Here is a 22,970-nt window from a genome sequence, read left to right as displayed (position 1 = left end):
TAAACCACCATGATCATTCAACAGAGAGGTAAGTCGAGCTTAGACTGTAAATAAGTGCTTCTCAGGAGGTAACCCGAGCACTAACTGTATTAACTTCCTTAAAATTTAGTGTTCAACATCTAACTTACTAACAGAGCGCTTGAATACAGGTTTTCCACAGAGACACAGCCAAGAGCACTGACGTGCTTAGGGTCGTGTGAAAATAGGACAACAATTTTTCCCAAACATGGGCTACGATAAAATTCCACGGCCGTGCGACATGGCTGTGGTTGAACCTGCCAAAACAACACGGGGGTAAGACACACCCGTGTGAAAGAACCGTGGGTAAATCTATTAAAATAGTACGGGCGTGCGACATGCCCGTGTCTAGCATCTGTGTTCGAACCTGTTAGATTGACACGGGCGTAGGTCTGAATACACGACTGTGGGAGAAGCGAACCGCGCCAGATACAGCCGTGCGACACGATCATGTATCCACACGGCCTAGACACACTGGCGTGCCAGAAGGCCGTGTGACGACATCTTAATTCACGATGAACATGGATGGGACATGATCCACACGGGCGTGTGCACCGACCGTGCCACTTGAAAAATTCGATTATTTATCTTATTTTATTTTATTTTTCTTTTATTACGTTTTTAAGATTCATTTGTTTTTTTTAAAACACGGCTTATCTTTATCACTACTATCAGATTATTCCCTTAACTCTCCTTTTATCATTCAAAATCATGCTTGCCCTCCAGCTTTATTTCCAATACTCGATCTCGCTAATCCAAGAATATCAACCATTCTTAATTCAGGAAGTTTCACTTCTCTCCCTATCTTATTTTTATATTCTAATATCTATCTTTGTACATTGAGGGCAATGTACATCTTAAGTGTGGGGGTATTTATTTCATTATCAGAAAAATCCCTGAATGACTACTTTGTTCTCTTGAAAATCTCTCATATCATATTTAGGATAAATTTTGATTGATTTTTTATTTTTGTTGATATATCTTGAATTAAAGCATAAGAATTTATGCATTGATTGTTTAAACTTTAAGACATTAGAGAATCAAGCATGATAAGTCGAATTTTAAGAATTTAAAATCTTAGGTTGTTTCCCCAAAGTTTAGGTATAACTTTGAGTTGGAATTCACAAGTTTTAAACATCAAAAAGCTATAATTTTTTTGAGATTTTTGAGCCTTTTGAGCATCTATTAATTCTTTCATGTTCACTTTTATTATTGCTTTGAGTGCGTCAGTATTGAACTATTATTATAGAACTTGCTTGATTAAGCATGTCGAGACCACACCATTTGATTTGATATGTCAAAATGATTAAGGCACTTAGGATTAACCCACTCATGTCATGAAAAGCCTACCTCCACGATTAACCCCTAGTAAACCCCTTTGAGCCTAACAAGCCATTTATTGTATTACCCTTAATATTAACCCTTAACCCATTATTGTTGAAATCCCCTAAATTAATTTGATCCCTATTTTTGTCGAGATTTAAGTTGAGTAAATTGCTTAGCTATGTCTTGTTTGTAATAAGTTAGTCTATGTTATTTAACTTGTTCCTAAAAAAAAAAAAAACAACAACAACAACTATGTATACACATTAGTAATTCCATATTCTGAGAAGAAGCTTTGTTGTACACAAGTGATGATTAACTCTTTTTCTAGTTAGGAAATTTTTGAATTCAATCTCGATTCTAACTCTTTCTTTGACACCCCCTAACCAAGCCTCATTACAACCCTCTAAAGACCTTTTGATTGATGTTTCATCTTAATTTATCAGTGGTGGAGATTTGATTTTCATACAAGCTTATGGTAATGACTTTTCATTATTGACTATTGAGTGCTTCATTTATTGTCCTTAAAACACCTCGAGTGATTTGAGTGAATCTTTAGTGAGGATGTGAAACTTTGTGATATTCCGAATCAAAGGTAATTACTTAAATGAAGAGGGACACCTATGTTTTCAGGAGAAAATGCTCAACTTGGAATGTTTGAAACTTTTATGTTTTTTTAGTTGAATTCTCAATGTATGATTACCTATGAATGATTTTGAGATATTATCAATAGAAATTATAAGTTGAGAAGAATTTATTTTGATTATGAGTTGAGAATTTTACTTGAGGACAAGCAAATGCTTAAGTGTGGGGTATTTGATAAACCGTAATTTATACATATTTTTACCCCATGTTTAACACATTTTATGGATGATTTCCTATTAGAATTGGTGAATTCGATGCTCCTAATGCTTTAATTTCATGTTTTATACTTAAGAGAGCATAAGAGAGTGAAAGGAACGAGAAACGGGCCAAAACCGGAGAAAATGGGCCAAAGTACGAAATCAACACGGCCTGGACCTCTTTACATGGGCAGACCACACGGTCGTGTCAATTTGACAAGCTTGAGCACGGCCTGAAGTAATCGCACACGGGCGTGTTACACGGACGTGTCCCTACCGAGCCCAAGTTGAGTCCAATTTGAAAAAGGCTAATTTTAAGGGCTCTTAAGCATTCCAAAGCCTATAAATACACCCTAGAGGAAGAAGAAAATGGGGGCATAGAATAGAGAGTAAGGAATTACTCCAAGGAAGCCGATTGATCCATCTCAGAAGCCGAATTCACCATCAAGACTGAAGATCTCTCATCAATTTCCTTTTCAAGAGTTTTGGGTTTTCTTTATGTTTTGTATTCTTTATTATTCTGAGATGTTTTCTTATTTAGTTATGAACTAAAACCCCTAAATACCTAACGGGAATGAAACCTAAGATGAATCTTGTTATTATTTTCTGAATTGTATGATAAATATTTAACTTGTTCTTAATTATTGTTTTGATATCCCAGGATACTGATTCAAGATAAGCTCTTATTCAGAGGAGGAATAGACCCTGTCTAAGAGTACATTTATCATAATTAAGCGGAGTTGATTGCGCGCCTAGACATAGGGTGACAAAATTTTGCCGGATTAGGGTGAAACCTAATAAGGGGATCCATAGATCGAGTTAATACAACCCTAAGGTGTTAATTAGAGAAAAGTCTCAATTATTCAATCTAGGGATTAGACGTTATTAGTCCTGAATAGGGATAATAACATAACTTAGGGATCTCTACGGGACAAGTTAAATGAATAAATCGTCCGATTCAGAGCCAGAATAACAAGTACAGTCTAGGTGGATTTTTTCCTTAGGTATTGTCTTAATTCAATCGATTTTTCCAAAAGCAATTCCTCAATTCTATTCTCTATGAGTTCTTAGTTTAGATGATTAGTTAGTTAAAACAAAACCTCTTTATTCCTAGGCTAGATTATAAAAAGACAGTCATTACTAGTACTTTTAGTTCCTTTGGGTTCGACAATCCGGTCTTACTAAAACTATACTACTGTTCGATAGGTACGCTTGCCTACAGCGCGATAATAGTTAGTTTCAACAACGATTAATTATAAATATTTAAAACCTATCACGAAATCACACGATCAGGAGCATTAATCAATTTATCCTTTAAAGTATTAAGTGCCTCTAAACATTCCTGATCAAAATTAAAAGGCACATCTTTTTTCTAGTAATTTAGTCAAAGGCTTAGTTATTTTAGAAAAGTCGTTAATAAATCTTCTATAAAACTCAGTATGTCCTAAAAAGCCTCTAATAGCCTTAACTGAATTAGGGGGAGGTAGTTTTTCAATGGTTTCAATTTTAGATTTATCAACGTCAATCCTTTTACAAGAAATTTTATGACCTAACACAATACCTTCTTGAACCATAAAGTGACATTTTTCCTAGTTCAGTACAAGGTTCGTTTCCTCACATCTTATTAAAACTTGTTTCAAATTTTTAAGGAAAAGATGGAAAGAGTTACCGAATACCAAGAAATCATCCATAAATACCTCCATGATGTATTCTACGAATTCGTCAAAAATGGCCATCATGCAGCGCTGAAAAGTAGCAGGAGCATTACACAATCCAAAAGGCATTCTACGATAAGCAAACGTACTGCATGGACATGTAAATGTCGTCTTTTCTTGATCTTCAGGAGCTATTGAAATTTGAAAATACCCAGAGAGTCCTAAAAAGCAGTAGTACATGTGCCCGGATAATTTTTCCAACATTTGGTCAATGAATGGAAGGGGGAAGTGATCTTTTCTTGTAGCGTCATTCAGCTTCCTATAGTCAATGCAAATTTTCCAACCTATGACTGTCCTTGTTGGGATTAATTCATTCTTCTCATTGGCTACAACTGTCATGCCTCCTTTCTTAGGAACAACCTGCACTGGACTTACCCAAGAACTGTCAGAAATAGGATAAATTATTCCAGCATCTAGGAGTTTAATTATCTCAGCTTTAACAACTTCTTTCATGTTGGGGTTCAGTCGTCTTTGAGCTTGCACACATGGCTTATAATCATCTTCCATTAAAATTTTGTGGGTGTAAAAAAAAGGGCTAATCACTTTAATGTCAAAAATTTTCCAAGTTATGGCTCTTTTATGTTCTCTTAATACTTGGAGCAATTCCTTTTTCTCCTTGGGTTGCAAGTAAGAAGCAATGATCACTGGTAACGTAGAATTATTTCCAAGAAATGCGTATTCCAAGTGATTTGGCAATTGTTTAAGTTCCAGTTTGGGAGGTTCTTCAATAGAGGGTTTTTGCTTAAGTTCATTGTTTACCTTAATGCCCTCATATTCTGCTTGTCTTGGGGAGGATTCATTGGAATTTAGTTCAGCTTTTATCTTACCTATCTCAGAATCATCATCATCTATCTCCTTTCCTTGGGGAAGACACAGTTCCAATGTGTCCTTATGTACGATTTCCTAAAAAGAATTTTGAGTAGCATGATCAATAGAGTCAATAAAATAATCTCATGGCATCATAAATTTTAAAAATAATCTCTTCAACACCTACTCTAAGTACCAATTTACCATCACCCACATCAATAACAGCCCTAGCAGTGGCTAAAAACGGACGACCTAAGATTAAGGGCACTTCAACATCTTCATCCATGTCAAGCACAATGAAATGAATAGGGAATATAAATTTATCTACTTTTACAAGTACGTCCTCTATAATACCCCGAGGATATTTAACAAATCTATTAGCTAGTTGAATACTCATCCTAATGGGTACAGGTTCCCCAAGACCAAGTTGTTTAAACATTTTATATGGCATCAAATTAATGCTAGCGCCTAAATTAGCTAGTGCCTTATCAACATTCAAACTACCAATGAAGCAGGGAATAGTAAAACTTCCTGGATCTTTCAGTTTGGTTGGTAGTTTATTTTGGAGTATGGCCGAGCACTCCTCATTAAGTTCCACTGTAGATAGGTCTTCAAATTTCCTTTTGTTTGTTAGAAGCTCCTTTAAAAATTTTGTATATGTAGGCATCTGCGATATAGCTTCAACAAAAGATAAGTTAATATGTAGTTGCTTAAAAAGTTCAAGAAATTTACTGAATTGTGCATCCATACGGTCTTTCTTCAAATTTGTTGGATATGGGATTGGTGGTTTATATTCCTTTGGAATTGGATTGTAATTATTTTTGGTTTTTACTTCCTATCCTTCGTTTCTGTCAGCTTCTTGTGGTGGCTTCTTTTCAGATTCAGCTAACACTTTCCCACTCCTTAGTGTAAATGCTTTCACATGCTCTTTTGGATTGGGTTCGATGTTACTAGGTAGACTTCCTGATGGTCTTTCTAAAATCAATTTAGCAAGCTGGCCTATCTGAGTTTAGAGCCCTTGGATCGACGCTTGTTGATTCTTAAGTGCTATTTCGGTATTCTGAAAATAAGTTTTTGACACTGAGATGAATTTCATTAACATCTCTTCAAGGGTCGATTTCTTTTCCTACATGTAAGGTGGTTGTTGAAAACCTAGGGGATGTTGTGGCCTTTGATTTCCTTGGCCACCCCACGAGAAGTTGGGATGGTTCCTCCAACCTGCATTATAAGTGTTACTATAAGGATTATTTTGAGGTCGAGGATTATTACCCATATAATTCAATTGCTCTTTTTCCATGTTGTGGCCATAAGGTGGGTATTCTGAATTGCTTGTTCCACCTACCTTTGTATCATACTGCATTATTGGATGAGCCTGTGAAGAACCAAGTAAACCATCAATTTTTCTATTCAAAAGTTCTACCTGATTAGAGAGCATAGTGACCAAATAGACGTTAAAAATGCCGGCCATTTTCGTCATTTTTTCCTCATGACTTGCCACTGATAATTATTCAATGACATCTCTTCTATAAATTCATAAGCCTCTTCAGGTGTCTTATTATTGATAGTCCCACCGGCAGCTGTGTCAATCATCTGTCTAGTCGAAGGATTCAGGCCATTATGAAAAGCTTGAACCTGTAACCAAAATGGTAACGCATGGTGAGGGCACCTTCTCAATAGATCCTTGTATCTTTCCCATGCATCATAAAGAGTTTCTAGATCCATCTGCACAAAAGAAGAGATATCATTCCTCAATTTAGCCGTTTTAGCCGGCGGAAAATATTTAAGTAAAAATTTTTCGGTCATTTGTTCCCAAGTAGTGATCGACCCTCGTGGAAACGAGTTCAACCACTGTTTAGCCTTATTCCTCAATGAAAAGGGAAACAACCGAAGGCGAATGGCATCATCAGAAACGTTATTGATTTTAAAAGTGTCCCAAAGTTCTAGAAAATTCGCTAAATCAGTGTTTGGATTCTCATCCTGCAAACCATCAAACTGAACAAACTGTTGTATCATTTGAATTGTGTTAGGTTTCAATTCAAAATTATTTGCAGCAATAGCAAGCCTAACTATACTCGATTCAATTCCTGTTAAATTAGGTTTAGCATAATCATACATAGTACGAGGAGCAGGATTCTGATTTATTGGATTTGCGGTAACCACAAGAGGTAGCTGATTATTCTGATTTTCAGTCATTCCCTTGGTTGTAGTTTGACTATCGTCCTCTTGCCCTTCCTCTATGTATTGTAGGCTTCGCCTTATTTCTCTTCATTTTCTGCGAGCTGTGCTTTCGATCTCACCATAAATAAGTAGAGGTCCTAACGGATTTCTTCTAGTCATAAATTATAAAAACCTGCCAAAAAAATAAAGTAAATTTAGTAAAGTTAAAATAGAATTTAAATTGCAATAAAATAAATAGCTAAAGTAATAAAAATTAAGCGTTCCTAATATCTTAGTTCCCCGGAAACGGTGCCAAAAACTTGATGTGCATGATAAGTCTTATATTTATGATTGATCGTGCTTGAAAACTAACTATTATCACGATAAAGGCAAGCACACCTATCGAACAGTAGTATAGCTTATAGCAAGACCAGAATGTCAAACCCACAGGAACTAAAAGTACTAGTATTAGCCTACTTTTTATTATCTAGCCTAAAAATAAGAGAATTTTTTTTATCTAAACTAATTAACTAAGCTAAGAATGCACAAGAAGTAAATTGAGGAAATACTTTTAGGAAAACTGATTGATTTGGACAATACCAAAGGGAAAATCCACTTAGACTTCACTTGTTATTTGACTCTGAATTAGACGATTTATTCACTTGACTCGATCCATAGAAATCCTTAATTTATGTTATTATCTCTCTTGAGAGTAACAACGTTTAACCCTAGGTTGATTAATTGAAATCTCTTTCTAATTAAAACCTCTAGTGTTGCATTAACTCGATCTATGGATTCCCTTATTAGGTTTGACCTTAATCCGGCAGATTTATGTCTCCCTATATCTAGGAGTGCAATCAACTCCGCTTAATTATACTAGATCTACTCTTAGACGGGGACTTTTGCTCCTCTGAATAAGCACATCAATACTTGAATCAATATCCCGAAATATTAAAACAAGAATTAAGAACACATAATTAAGAACAAATCAAGTATTTATCATATAATTTAAAAAATAATAACAAGATCCGTCTTAAGTTTCATCCCTTTTAGGTATTTAGGGGATTTAGTTCATATGTGTAAAAGAAAACATCTCAGAAGAATCATAATAACAAAACATAAAGAACCCCAAAAACCCCGGCCCTGAAGGAAATTGAAGGGAGATCTTCAGTCTTGAAGAAGAATCCACCCTCTGAGATGGATCAATCGACTTTCTTCGAGTAATTCCTTGCCTCCTACTCTGTCTCTCCTTTTAATCCTCCTCTAGGGTGTTTATATAGGCTTTAGAATGCCTAAGAACCCTCTAAAGTAGCCTTTTCCGAGTAGAACTAGACTTGGGCTCGACAGGGACATACCCGTGTGGGGTGGTTTAGGCCGTGTTAGAGTCTGCTAAATAGACACGGGCGTGTGGTCTTCTAGTGTGAAGAAGTCTAGGCCGTGTTGATTTCCCACGTTGACCCATTTTCTCAGTTTTTGGCCCGTTTCTCGGTCTTTTTACTCTCCTATGCTCACCTAAGCATAAAACATGAAATTAAAGGATTAGGAGCATCAAATTCCAAAAATCTAATGATAATTCATCCAAAAATGTGCTTAAGCATGGGATAAAATATGTATAAATTACGACTTATCAGTAGACCATAAAAATATAATAAAAATAAATTTTTTTGTGTCAGATTTATGGTCCCGAAATTATTGTTCCGACTAGACCCAAAATCAGACTATTACATTTATAGCTTAGTAAGCTCGTATGAAAATAAGAAATAATTATCACCATTCATTTACATTTCAAAATAAATAACATATCTTGAATTTAAACATTAATCACCAAGTTAACATACAATTTAACCATATAAATGATAGTAAGCTCTCAACTTTCTTTAACTCATTGTTCGAATAGTTTTCCGAACATACCTGTACCGATACGTATCTATTTCTCATCAATTCACATCTTCAATATACCCATTGAACCATTCGAAATAGAAGCCGGATACTCAGGAGTCTCGCACACTAAGTGCCAATATCATGACCCGAAGCCAACTCAACATATCTTGCACCTGAAGTGCTAATATCATGGCCCGAAGCCAAATCAATGAAGCTCGCACCTGAAGTGCCAATATCATGGCCCAAAGCCAAATCAATGAATCCCTTAATGACATGTCACTAGTAATTCTAATCTATTCCTAAGGTTCAACCAGGAATTCGAATGCTAATTTGTCGTCGAATCACTATCGAACATATCCATAGTCTCGTATTCACAGTTTATGCATTATCAAAGCATATAAAACACATTTATAATGAAACTTATAACATACGAACTTACCTCAGATACAAAAACGGCTAAACAAGTCAACTATTTCGTAACCTTGTTCTTTCCCTAATCTAAGTTCGTATTTCACTTTTCTTGATCTATATGTAATCAAAATCAACTTATTTAATCATCTCTCTATTCAATTTAATTCAAAATTCACTTTAAGGCAATTTTACACAATTTCCCCTAATGTTTCACATCTTTTACTATTTAGTCCTTATTTCATAAAAACACAAATTCACACTTTCAATCAAAACCCATGCTAGCTGAATTTCAATTAGGTCCCTAACAGCCCATATTTTCCATTTATTTCACATTCTAACCTCAAAGTTTCCACATTTCACAATTTAATCCCTATTTTGCATTTTCACTAAAAATCACTTAACAAAACTTATATGACTCACAACCAACATTCATAATCTATTATCAAACATCAAAGAACACATGTATTCATCAATGGCATCATTCAAAATCTTTAACAGTTTTGCAAAATAGTCCCTGGGCTAGCTAGACCTAGCTGCAACGATCTCAAAAATATAGAAATCATTAAAAGCGGAACAAAAATGGACTTATAATTAAGCTTGCATGTGGCCGAACCGTAAAACTCTCCCATGGCTTCTTAAGCTTTCAATTTTCGGTGAAAATATTGAAGAAGAAAGATGATAGCTTTAGTTACTTAATTATTTTACTTATTAATTCACTAAATTACAAATTTAACCTTAGTTATATAGCTTAAAAATCATTTAATACTTTTCCATATTTGTCCACTCAAGCTAATAATGGTATAATTACAACATAATGACCTTTACTTTAAGGTTCTATAGCTGTTAGATACTTTTAACTAATAGAACAGCACTTTTGCACGTTACGCGATTTAGTCCTTTTTATCAAATTAAGCACTTAAATGATAAAATTTCTAAAGAAACTTTCACACAAACACTTTATCATGTTGTAAATATTAAAATAATAATAAAATAAATATTTTGATCTCGAATTTGTGATCCCGAAACCACTGTTCTGATTTGACTAAAAACGGGATGTTACAATAAGTGACTAAAATATAACTTGAGGGAAACAAAAGTGATTATTTTAATAATTTACCCTAAATATGAAGTATTTTAATGTAATAATGATATGGTTAAATATATAAATCCCATTGAGATACTTTATTCAATTCATTTCAAAGGGAAAGATGAGCAAATGTTAACAAACAGAAGAGAATAAAAGAAAATAAAGGGATATTGGAGAGGTTTAGTAATGCTTTTGAAAAATGTTTTAAAAAAGTGTTCTGGAAAAGTGTTTTTGAGAAGTTTGGTTTAAGATTTGAGTGTTTAGCATTGTTGCCAAAAAGTACTTTTGAAAAATAAAATGTTCATTTTAGACATGGTATTATCAAGTAACAAATGTGCATTTAAATAATGTTCAAATTAGTTAATATTATTATATTTAAGTAAGAATATAAAAATAATTTATTATAACTTGTTGTTAATATTTTAATATATGAAATATAAATTTTAAATATTTTTAATAAATAAATATTAATTATTTATAAAATTTAATTAGAATATATAAATTATATTTTAAATATTTAAATAAAACCATTAAATATTTTTAATTAGATATTGACACATTTGTATTATTTTAAAAAATATTTTTTATTTTTAATTAATAATTTTAATACATTTGTAATTAAGTACCAAGAAAGAAAAAAAAGGGAAAGCACTATGTTGTTGGAATGGTGAAAAAAATAATTAAACACTAAAAATATTGTTGGGAGAGAAAAACTAAAAATTTTAACTTCTTTTTTTCAATAATGCTTTTGAAAAATAAAAAATTTCAAAAATAAAAAACATTTATTTATAAGCACTACTAAACTAACCCTTCTTTATAAAATAAAATTTAAATTTAAAACAATATTAACAAATGCTTGAGATTTAAATTTTATTAAAGAAAAAATAGTATGCTCGAATTCAACACTTTGTGGCGCCGCTCATATTCGTCTACCATTTAAAATATAAGAAAAAAAAACCTCATACGTTTCAATACAGATTAAATATGATGCCTGTTTGGTTTGACCGATTTCACATATATGGTATGGTGGTTTCTTTGGGTTATTGGTCAATACTCCATTGGGGTTATATTCAGGTCCCAACCAAGCAAAATAATAACAACCACCACCACCACTTAGATCCACGAACTGACTGACAAGATTTGGTCAAAGGTTTTGGAAGCAGCCTAAATTGAAACTAATTTTATATCAAGGCATTTTCGGAGCTAAATTGGCTTAAACTAAAAAAGATTCCCTTGGCCTTGCAATAAATGAAACATTATCAACAAAAGTCATAACTCTCTCTTAAAAAATTTACATTCATGGAGCACCAATTCTTCTCCTTCCCAATACTCTTCACCTTCAGTATCTTTTTGTTGATGCTGGTGAGACTAGGGAAGAGACTCAGATCCAGTAAGACTCTAAATCTACCACCAGGGCCATGGAAGTTGCCTGTCATAGGGAGCTTGCACCACCTTGCTGCTGGCCCTCTACCCCATCAAACATTAAGAGACATGGCCAAGAGATATGGCTCCTTGACGCATCTTCAGCTTGGAGAAATTCCAACCATCCTAGTTTCTTGCCCACAAACTGCTGCAGAAGTGATGAGAACCCATGACATCATTTTCGCGAGTAGGCCTTCTCTACTTACTTCAACCATTTTAACTTACAATGCAACAGATGTTGCATTTGCACCCTACGGAGACTATTGGAGACAGCTTCGCAAAATTTGTGTGCTGGAAATGTTAAGTTTAAAACGGGTGCAATCGTTCACTCCAATCAGGGAAGAAGAGGTATCAAAGCTGGTTAGAGCAATCTCTTCAAAAGAAGGATCACCAATCAACCTTAGTCAGATGCTATATTTCCTCACATTCGAAATTGTTTTAAAGACAGCTTTTGGTGGGAAATGTAAAGAGCGAGATGAATTCACAGTACTTTTCAGGGATGTTTTACGGTTAGGTGCAGGTTTCAATGTTGCAGATTTATTCCCTACACTCAAATTTCTTGAGTACCTCACTGGATTAAGGCCTAAACTTGAGAGACTGCACCAAAAACTAGATAAGATTTTTGCAAGTGTCATCAATGAACATAAGGCTAGCAAGGGAATTGAGGGTGAAGCAGATGATCTTGTATATGTTCTTTTGAATCTTCAGGAGAATGGAGACCTTGAATTTCCTTTAACAACTGACAACATCAAAGCAGTAATCATGGTTAGTAAGTCCATTTGCCATATGCCTTTTTACATGTTGAATTGTAAAAATTGGTCTATTGAGTAGTGATCTTCATATGAGTAAGTTAAATCCCATTTAATTATTGATGGTTGATCAATTCCAGGATCTTTTCATTGCCGGAAGTGATACATCATTCACCACGCTAGAATGGGCAATGTCAGAAATGCTGAAAAACCCAAGAGTTATGAAGAAGGCTCAAGTAGAGGTGAGGCAAGTTTTCAATAGGAAAGGGAATGTTGATAGTAGAGGGCTGCATGAATTAGAGTATTTGAAACTTGTAATCAGTGAAACTTTGAGATTGCACCCTCCCCTTCCATTGCTACTTCCAAGAGAGTGCTCACAGGGATGCAAAATCAATGGATATGATATTCCAGTGAAGTCCAGAGTCATCATTAATGCATGGGCTATTGCAAGGAACACGGAGTATTGGAGTGAAGCTGAGACATTTTATCCAGAGAGATTTGTCAACAGTCCAATCGACTACAAAGGAGCTAATTTTGAATTTATCCCATTTGGTGCTGGAAGAAGGATGTGTCCTGGTATGTTGTATGGAATGGAGAATGTAGAGTTACCTCTTGCACACTTGCTGTATCATTTTGACTGGAAACTTGCTGGTGGGGTAAAGATGGAAGATCTTGACATGGACGAGGTTTTTGGGGCTGTTGTTAGAAGAAAAAATGATCTGTGTTTGGTTACAACACCTTATTCTTCCCCTAAGTCCTAACAACTGAGTCAAGGAATGCTGGAGAGAGTCTATGTTAGTTAGATCCTGGATTGCCGCTTTATTACCAATTCATTTTGTAACAGCCCAAATTCGCCCGGGCCCGTATAATGAAATAAACAAAATTTGTAAATTAAATAAATAAATCTCCATGTTGAAATGTCCAGTTTACAAATGGGCCTAAAGGCCTGATGATACAAGACCCATTTAGCCTAAGACCCTATGCCCGGTTACAACCCAATAAGCCCACACCCAGTTATACCTAAACCCACTAACCCATTACACCCTTGACCCAACTCAGAGAAGCCCAAGTGGCCCAAATCGTAAGCCAAGGACGGAAGACCTAGGGTTTCACAAACCTTAGGCGCCGCAAACACTTCAATCAACGCGTTTGTTCGTCTCGCATCGTTCCAGTTACCCACTATCAATGCCGTGATTCCAGGCCATGATTCCAGGCTTTGAATCATGCCGTGGTCGACGCCCGAATCAACGCCGGTGAGCCGTTGTCAGCGTTCGTTCATTGCTAAATCTCCTCGCTGGTACCTGCAAAAGGGGAAAGAAGAACGACAGAGGCAACACAAATATGGCAGGAAATAACATTAAATATGTAAAATACTATGTACAGTGGCTATAAAAAGCCCGAATTAAAACGATGTAGGGTTTTTTTTTTTGGAGAAAAAAAGAAATACAAATATATACAACAGTTTATCGACGAAAACAAAAGGTGATTAGTTCTTTACCTGTTCTTCTTGCAAACATATACAAATGTTATAGAAATAAAAGAAAGGAGCGTTTACCGTTGAATGTGCACAAAAAATGGAAGTTTTTCAACTTCCGGCAGTCGTATACGGCGAAGTCGGTGACAGCGCATGGGCGCGTGAGTCCGATGACCGGGGCTTGGCCCGACGGAGACCGGAGCCCGGAGGACTGCCCTCTCCTCTCTTTCAGAGAGTTTTCAAAGTTTTTTTTTTAAAACAGTTTCCTAAAATGAATTTTTGGGCCGAAATTTGACTTAAATAGTGTAATTAAAACGGTGTCGTTTTACTTAATCTGATAAGTACCAAAACGGCATCGTTTAAGCTGGGATCCGCGCGTTGACCCGAGACCCGGGGAGGATCCGCATGTTTTGGGAAAAGGGATAATTTACCAATTGGTCCTTCCTCATTTTTAATCTTTATAATTTCATTTTATTTTTATTTTAATTCGGCCCTAATCTTTTATATTTGTTTCAATTTAATCCTAACGGCCATTAAAATTCATTCTGAAGAACGACGTCGTTTTGGGATTAGGGAAAATTGCCTAGTGAGTCCCTTGTAGTGTTGAACGCGTTCCAATTAGGCCTAAACTTTTTTTTATTTTAAAATCAGCCCTAGAACTTTAGTTTTATTTAATTTCAATCCTTTTAAATATTTTTTGCATAATTTATTTATTATATACTTTATATATTATTATTTTTATAAATATTAGTTATATAAAATAACATATTATTTTTATTATATAAATTATCCATTATATTATTTTTATTATTATAAATTTTATTTATAAATTATATCATACATTATATTTTACTATATATATTATTTCTTACATTGTTTTCCTTTTTCAATTTTATATTTATTTATAAATTATGTATTATTATTCATTAATTGTGTAAATTTTAAATCTTTAAAAAATTATTATTAAATAATAGTATATATATTATCCTCACTTATATGATAGTATTTATATTTCGTTATATTTTATTTATATATTATTACATATTATATTTTCTTATATATTATTCCTTATAATATCTTCCTTTTATTATATATTATATTATATACATTTTATATATATATATATTTTTTATATATTACTTATCATATGGTTATATTATTATATACTTTGTTTATAAATTTTATTATATGCTATATATTTTACCATATATTATTCCTTACATTACTTTTATTTTTATTATAAAATATACATTATTTTATTACTCATTAACTACAGATGTTTTTTTATTAAATAAATATGTGCAATATTACTATTTAGTACATTATTTTTTTAATATATATTAAGTTATTATATTCTGTAACATGATTTATATATTAATCATTTTCTTTTTTAAAAAAAAGGGTTCTCTTTTATCATTCTTATATTATTTTAAATATTTTTAAATATCTCTATTTTTATTCCATTTGATTTATATTTTATATGTTTATAATTTGTTTTTTTTTCTTTTATTTTGATATTGTTTTAGTAGGTTAAATTTTCATAGATTATTTGTTATTTTATGTTATTGTTTTTATATATTCGCATGAAATTAATTATTTATGTTAATTTAAGTTACATTTGCATAAAATATCATCATATATATTGTAATTTATATTTGTTGTATTCATTATGTTCTACGTTGTATTTTGCATGTAACGATAATGCATGTACATTTATGTTATTTATGATCATATATGCATAAGATAATAACGTATATTGTGTAATTTATGCCATTATTCATCTTTATTATATTTGCATGAAATGTTAAAATAAGTATCATGTAGGTTAATATTGATCCTTTGTAATATGACAAATGCATCATCACTTTAAAAGAACTTTTATTGTAACACCCCGAACCCGAGACCGACACCGGAGTCGGACACGAGATGTTAACAAACTTTGAAAAAATTTTCCAGACACTGCCCAGTCTGAGTACTAGTCGCTTCAAAAATCATATCTTGAGTTTCACAACTCGAAAATCAGTTTTGTGATTTTTCCCTGAAACTAGACTCATGTCCCCACCTATGTATTTTTTTCTAGAATTTTTGGTCGGGCCAATTAGTACAGTTTATTAGTCAAAGTCTCCCATGTTACAGGGGTCGACTACACTGACCTTTTCCCATTACGACTTGGATATCTCTCTGCACAGAGCTTCAATACTGATGCCGTTTGTTTCTATGGAAACTAGACTCAGAGAGGAATCCATACATATATGGTATGACCCCTAATTATCTCTGGTCAATTTATAGTAAATTTCCAAAGTCGGAACAGGGAATCCAGAAACTGTTCTGGACCTGTTCCACAAGAACCCGAATATCTCTTACTGTACTGTTCCTATGATTGTTTCGTTACTTCCATATGAAAGTAGATTCATCAAGGTTCGATTACATAATTTATTCACTATTTAATTCCACTCCTACGAATTCTTGTGATTTTTCCAATCCACACCACTGCTGCTATCAGCTTCTGTGTTCAAAGTAAACCTTACCTAATTTGGGGTTTCATGGACCAACTAGGGCCTTGTCATACATAAGCCCACATATGATCATACTTAGCCATTCTAGTGGCTGGTCATTTGCTCAACACTTCCATTCCAACTATAGTTACATCATGAAACCATCTATACATTCATAAATACGCATGGTCTAATGCCATACTCCACTTCTACAAGCCATTTTCGCATGGCTGTACACTTATACATTTCATAAAGTACTCGAAAGACAACGATGGGTAGTCCTATACATGCCATATCAAAATTCAACCAAAATAGTACCCAAAAGAGCCTTTGATAGTGTGGGCGACTTCGACTTCAAGATCCCGAGTCCGATAGCTGGAGAACCAAAAATCTATAAAACAGAGGAGCAATGTAACGAGTAAGCAATTTATGCTTAGTAAGTTTGAGCAAGGAATTCCAGCATGCACAAATAATAGCACACATTTAGCTAAACGGAATATTTCATAATACGCAATTTACCGATATCAAACTTGCTTCACAACATTAACAACCCTTATGTACATACACAATAAACTAACTTGGCCGAAGGCCGGTAGCTCGTTTATCAACTGAGCGAACATTTATTTGTAAGGGCTCGATTAATATTTAACACATACGTAACATATCCCCATATTGGGATGTTTTTCGAGTATTCGCTGGAATTTTACAGCAAGCTCATTCATTACCAAATCACGTACCTTCGGGATTTAACCGGATATAGCTCCTCGGTCAAATGCCTTCGGGACATAGCCCGGTTTTAGTAACTCACACAATGCCTTCGGGACTTAACCCGGATTTAACAACTCGCACGAATGCCTTCGGGACTTAACCCGGATTTAACAACTCGCACGAATGCCTTCGGGACTTAACCCGGATTTAGTATCTCGCACAAAGGCCTTCGGATCTTAGTCCGGATATATTCACTTAGCACAAAGCCTTCGGGACTTAGCCCGGACAGCATTCAATTAATCATGCACATCTAACAATAATTCATGGCACATTCATATTTCATTTTCGTTTACGAAACTCAAACACAAGGCACATATTGTCCTTGTACATTCGGCTCAATAGCCACACATAGAGCATGATTTAATCACATCGAAATTTAAGCTCTCTTACTCAAGAACTTACCTCGGGTGTTGTCGAACGATCCCGCTAACTATTCGACCACTTTTTCCTTCCCTTTATCGGATTTATTTCCCCTTTGCTCTTGAGCTTAATCAAACAAATAAATTGATTTCATCATTTAGGCATCAAAAGATGAACACAAGGCACTTAGCCCATATTCATACATTAGACATTAAAGTCTCATACATGCAAAAATCATGCATCAACACAACATATTAGCTAATTTCTTTCCCCTTGGCCGAATATGCATGTCCATTTTTGGGGTCGATTTCAACACTTAATACACACATATACACACTAGTAAAGCATCCTCCCCCTTTTCATCGATTTAACACATGCATTGCTCATCAACATGCAAAGTTACATTCGGCCTTAGCACACATCTTGCTAGCCGATTCTTCTCCCTTTAGCAACCAATGCACATATGTGCTCACACAAAAATGCTAAAAAAGGAGGTTCAAGAATCATCAAGCCATCATCACATGCATCATTAACAAGCTTCATATTTTGCATGCAATGGCATTAACACAACCTCCACCTAGGCCGAATCTTAACTCATCCTCATGCCTCATCACCACAACATCAAACACCAACCAAGAATGATGCATCCATGGTCAAGTGCCATTTCCATCACATAGCAAGATTTAGACCATGGGCTAGGTAGAACTCAAGCTAACAACTAAAACATGCATGCATCTCATGGAACATCATCAAACATACCTTGGCCTAGCTACATGCATGGCCGAATCTCTTCACTTTTCTTCTTCTTTCCTCCTTAAAATTTTTGGCCAAGGATGAACCAAAGGATGAGAAATTTTTTTTCTTTGTTTTTCTTTCTAATTTAGGCTAAAATGGAGATGAGAAAGGATGAACACAAACTTTTCTCCTTTCTTCTCTTGAGCTCACGGCAATGGGGGGGGAACAAACACTACACACACATTTTTTTTTCTTTTGTTTTCCATTTCTTTATTACCCATACTTCTTATTTTATTCTTCCACTAACAAAACATGTTTCATGACATGTTTTGCCCATCATTCTTTGTCATGGCCGGCCACTACTCATTAGGGGGGAATTTGACATGCAAGTCCCCCCTTTGTCCACATGCACTAGTAGGTCCTCACACATTGACCTATCACATTTTAGAATTTTCTCACATAAGTCCTATTGACTAAATTCACATGAAATCAACCCAATTGAAGCTTGAAATTTTCACACATTCATAATTACATATTCTACACAATAAGTATCACATTCAAACATTTCGGTGACTCGGTTTAGCGGTCCCGAAACCACTTCCCGACTAGGGTCAACTTTGGGCTGTCACATTTATATTTCATTCGATCCAAAAGATTTTTTAAAAAAAATAAGGCAATGTTTTTGGTATTTAGGAATTCTGGAGGTAGTGCCCTAACATGCTGGGTTGCGATTTCCTATTTGTCTAAATACCTAAAATATCATTCTAAATAAGTTTTGAAAATTACAAGATGATTTTAGTTACAAAAGTTAAAAATATCATGTCCAATCATGCTGGATATGATGTTTATATTCTTTCGAAGCCACAGAATCTTGATTCTATTCTAATTCAAATTATTACGGTTTTAAAGAGATCTTATTTCTAAATTCTTTTAAACTTTTGACATTAAGACAAAATTATTCAATTTGGTACCAATTTTGGGCATTACGAGGGTGCTAATCCTTCCTCGTGCGTAACTGATTCCTGAACCTATTTTCTCGTAATTTCGTAGACCAAAACGTTTTATAAAGTGATCCAATCACACTTTAAAAGGTTGGTGGCGACTCTCGTTTTCAAAATACCCTCCCCAATTTCAAAAGAGGTTTCGACAGCTTGGCGACTCCACTAGGGACTTATAAGAGAGTCAAGCCAAGAAATTGAGTTTTTGTGTCTTAATGTCAAAAATTTGGAAAATTTTAAAAGATTGATCATTTTACAAGTGTATGTTGCATATGTTGATTTCGCACATTGCATTTTCATGACCGTTGGTCACACCTTTAAGTGGGAGTAAGAAACTAAGCTTTCGTGAGGTTTTCACCTCCGCATGAGTTAGTGGATTGCTTCCGAGATACTGTACCTATGTCTTCGTGAGATTTTCATCTCCGCATGGCCATAGGGAAATGTGTTCCCCTGAGCTGAACTTGGTCTATATGAGCCTATAATGGGTGAGGACCGAGGAATCTGCTGGTTCAGGTACCCTCGCTTTAGAACTGAAACTCATATAGTGAACCTTAAGTGCTTACCCTAGGGAAAATAGTGATAGCCTTTAGTAAGTTACCCTTGTAAGTACTTGTTTATCATTTCTTATATATGATACTGACCTATTTTATTTTGCTATCATTGCATGTCATGCAAAAGATATCGATTCACGATTCGATTTCTCAGTTAGAAAGTTTTGTAATGGGGAACGAATATCTTAATAAAGTGGAGGACAATCCTCTGTCTGTACCTGGTCAGAGAAAACCCAGTTAGAGAAAGGAGACAGTGTCACTGAGGGGCATACGTTAGAGTTATGGGACTTCACCCGTATTAGTTCGACGCAGAATGAGTTTCAGGAGTTGAGAGACATTTGGGCCCAATGGGATGACGAGGCTAAGCAACTTTTCTATCAGAATTATGGAGACCTTCCCTATTTGCTAGACGTCAAAGTAGATAGGCACTTGTTTCGAGCTATGGTACAATTCTGGAACCCTGCTTATAGTTGCTTTACATTTGGTGATGTTGATCTTGTACCTACTTTGGAGGAGTATACGACTTTACTGCGTTGCCCGAGGATTCAGGGTCACAAGGCTTATGTTAGGCCTGCTAGTCTTCCAACTTTTGCAAAGAAGTTGGTGATGATTATTGGGATGAGTGAGCAATGGGCTGTAGCTCGTGTGCAGCAAAAATGTGATAGTAAGTGTGTTTTATGGGCTGTTTTGAGGGATTTGATATCGATACATCCAAACATAAAGAAAAGGGTCGACGTCCTAGCTTTGAGTATTTACGGCATGGTGATTTTCTTAAAGGCGTTGGGGCACATAGATGAGACAGTGGTAGATTTGTTCGATCGTGTCGGTAAGCAGAATACACCGGTACCAGCAATCCTAGCTGAAACACTTAGATCTTTGAGTGCATGTCAGAGGGCCATCGAGGGTAGATTTATTGGATGTGCGCAATTGTTGCTAGTCTGGCTCCATAGCCACTTCTGGAAGCTTAATAAGGTTCCTTGCCGAGTATTCTTTGAGGGTTATTCTCCCTTAAAGGAAGCAGTAGAAATGCCTAGGAGAGATGACATTTCGAAGGAGAGGTGGATAGACATTCTTCAGAATCTTCGAGAGGAAGATGTTATGTGGAAGGCTCCTTGGTTGGTTCCTAATGAAATCCTTTACCGCTGTGGCAGTTTTGATTGAGTCCCTTTGCCAGGAATTTGGGGAGTGGTTGGATATGCACCATTGCTTGTTCTAAGGTAATATCGAGCGAGGCAGTTCATACCGGCTACACAGGGTTTAGCTCAGAGTGATTTCTCTTATAAGGGAGATCACTATAAGAAGAGGATGCGAGAGATTTTTGAGGCTTGGAAGAAGCCTTTCTTTATGAAGATCTTGACCGAAGGCTCGACGTCATCCCTTGAGTATAAAGGGTGGTTTAGTAGGAGAGTTAACGATAATATCCTTAGGCCGATTTTGGGGGTGGCCCAGTCATTAGAGGAGAGCTTACGAGTGATTCCATCAGAGTTGGAGGTTATGAAGCAAGAGTTCGAGAGAAAAAATTCAGAGCTTGAAAAGAGGATTGAAAAGCTCGAAGAATAAAAAATGTGCTTGAGTGTCAACATCGATGTTCAAAAGATGGAAGTCGAGAAGGTGAAAAAGGAAAAGAGAAAGATCGAGGAAGATCGAGATGATTTAAAGGCGCACTACAAGAAGGCTCAGGTAACGTTGAAAAGGGACGGATTAGGGAGATCTTCAGAGTAGTGGCAGCAAAAGATTCAGGAAGAAATAGCCAAGGCCGAGTATTGGGAGAAGAAGTTCTAAGAGATGCAGTCGCGTAATCAGGCCCTAGAGAAAGAAAATCAAGGATTAAAAACTAAGGTGGCCGAACTTGGACGATCTCTTCATCATCACTGAAGTCGTAACTCTGCGATCGAGTTAAAGGCAAGCTTGAATAAGATCGAGGAAATGAAGCACGATATTGGAGGGTTGGAAGCAGCACTACAGGATTGTGAGCTACGGATTGAGCAGCTCGGGGCAAGAGAAGTACAGTGGAAGGGAGAACTTCGCCATCTTCAGGATCAAGTTGGAAATAGGGATTATCTCATGGGAGAAGCTTTAGTTCAGATTCGAGAGGTTGCTGAACACTTGCAGGATTTGGCGGTACAAGCTAGAACGCTGAGTATAATGTATGAGTCGTCGTCAGACAGAGGATGAGAGTTAGCATTGTTATTAGATAGGGTTAAGACTCTAGGCCTACGGGCGAGAGCGTATTTGTAATCCGTTTTATGAAAAGATTCTTGTTTCTTAAATAACATTTTCTAAAATGAAACTGAACCAGAATCGACATTTTTTACATTCATGCATTTGCATCTCATCACATCATATGCATTCAAGTTTATAGAAAGACCATAATTAGTTAAAATTAAAAGGGAGAAAGAGAGTAAGAGAAAGAAAATCTGGAAGCAACACATCCCTACGGTACACGCGTTAAGTCAAAAAATATGGACTGCAAAAATGCAAAATGACATGAGGGAGCAAATGTTGGAGGCTCAAAGGAACATGATGGCTAAGATGGCTCAACTACTGAGGGCCACTGATAAGGGAAAGGCTCCCATGACAATTACTGGCGAGGATGGTGAGGATCATCCTCCAGGTTTCACCCCACCCCATGTGCTTGCACCAACCGAGGCACTTCATAGGAGGCCGTCTGTCACTATAAGGCCTCAACAAGGGTCAGTCGATGCTGGGATCCCTATAAATTTCCCAACTGGTTCAGGATTTAATTTGGGCGACAATCCTGCAAATCCTATCATTCTTGACTTAGACATGGCTGAAAAAGAGGATTTTAGAATTGAGGCTGCAAGACAGTTAGAAGAACGCTGCAAATGGTTGGAGTAAAAATTCAAGGCTTTAAAGAATGCTGATGGGCATTATAGAGTTGATGCCAAAGATCTAAGCTTGGTCCCAAACTTGGTGCTTCCTCACAAATTCAAGATGCCAGAATTTGAGAAGTACAATGGGACTACTTGCCCAGAAGCCCATATTAAGATGTTCTGTAGGAGGACGACTGGGTACGTGAATAATGATCAACTGTTGATCCACTGTTTCCAAGATAGTTTAATTGGAGCAGCAGCCAAGTGGTATAATCAACTGAGCCGGGCCAGAATAAGTTCATAGAGGGATCTTACACAAGCCTTTATGCAGCAGTACAATCAT

General features: G+C 35.6%; 1 protein-coding gene, 1 long non-coding RNA gene and 1 other non-coding gene across 3 annotated transcripts; 2 read left to right on the top strand and 1 right to left on the bottom strand.

Annotated features, from left to right (window-relative positions):
- Positions 1 to 6,353: 6,353 nt before the first annotated feature.
- LOC121206531 (small nucleolar RNA R71) lies at positions 6,354 to 6,460 on the top strand. Its single transcript, XR_005901576.1, has one exon. It is a non-coding gene; the product is annotated as a small nucleolar RNA R71 (small nucleolar RNA).
- Positions 6,461 to 11,455: 4,995 nt separating this feature from the next.
- On the top strand, positions 11,456 to 13,856 carry LOC107918227 (desmethyl-deoxy-podophyllotoxin synthase). Its single transcript, XM_016847763.2, has 2 exons — positions 11,456 to 12,428; positions 12,553 to 13,856. The coding sequence occupies exons 1-2, from the start codon at positions 11,541 to 11,543 to the stop codon at positions 13,171 to 13,173; spliced, it is 1,509 nt and encodes a 502-aa protein (XP_016703252.1). The 5' UTR covers positions 11,456 to 11,540; the 3' UTR covers positions 13,174 to 13,856.
- Positions 13,304 to 14,162, bottom strand: LOC121206160 (uncharacterized). Its single transcript, XR_005901148.1, has 2 exons — positions 13,968 to 14,162; positions 13,304 to 13,713 (listed from the first exon to the last, which is right to left on the bottom strand). It is a non-coding gene; the product is annotated as an uncharacterized lncRNA (long non-coding RNA).
- Positions 14,163 to 22,970: the final 8,808 nt, after the last annotated feature.

This window comes from Gossypium hirsutum, chromosome A01, assembly GCF_007990345.1.
Source record: "Gossypium hirsutum isolate 1008001.06 chromosome A01, Gossypium_hirsutum_v2.1, whole genome shotgun sequence".
Taxonomy (NCBI): Eukaryota; Viridiplantae; Streptophyta; class Magnoliopsida; order Malvales; family Malvaceae; genus Gossypium; species Gossypium hirsutum.
This window is presented reverse-complemented; position numbering and strand designations above follow the sequence as displayed.

What these genes read in the sequence shown, in the direction of transcription:
- LOC107918227 (XM_016847763.2), top strand. Translation starts at nt 11,541, where the DNA reads ATGGAGCACCAATTCTTCTCCTTCCCAATACTCTTCACCTTCAGTATC. An exon ending in ACATCAAAGCAGTAATCATG is followed by an intron (nt 12,429 to 12,552) that starts GTTAGTAAGTCC and finishes GATCAATTCCAG; the next exon opens with GATCTTTTCATTGCCGGAAG.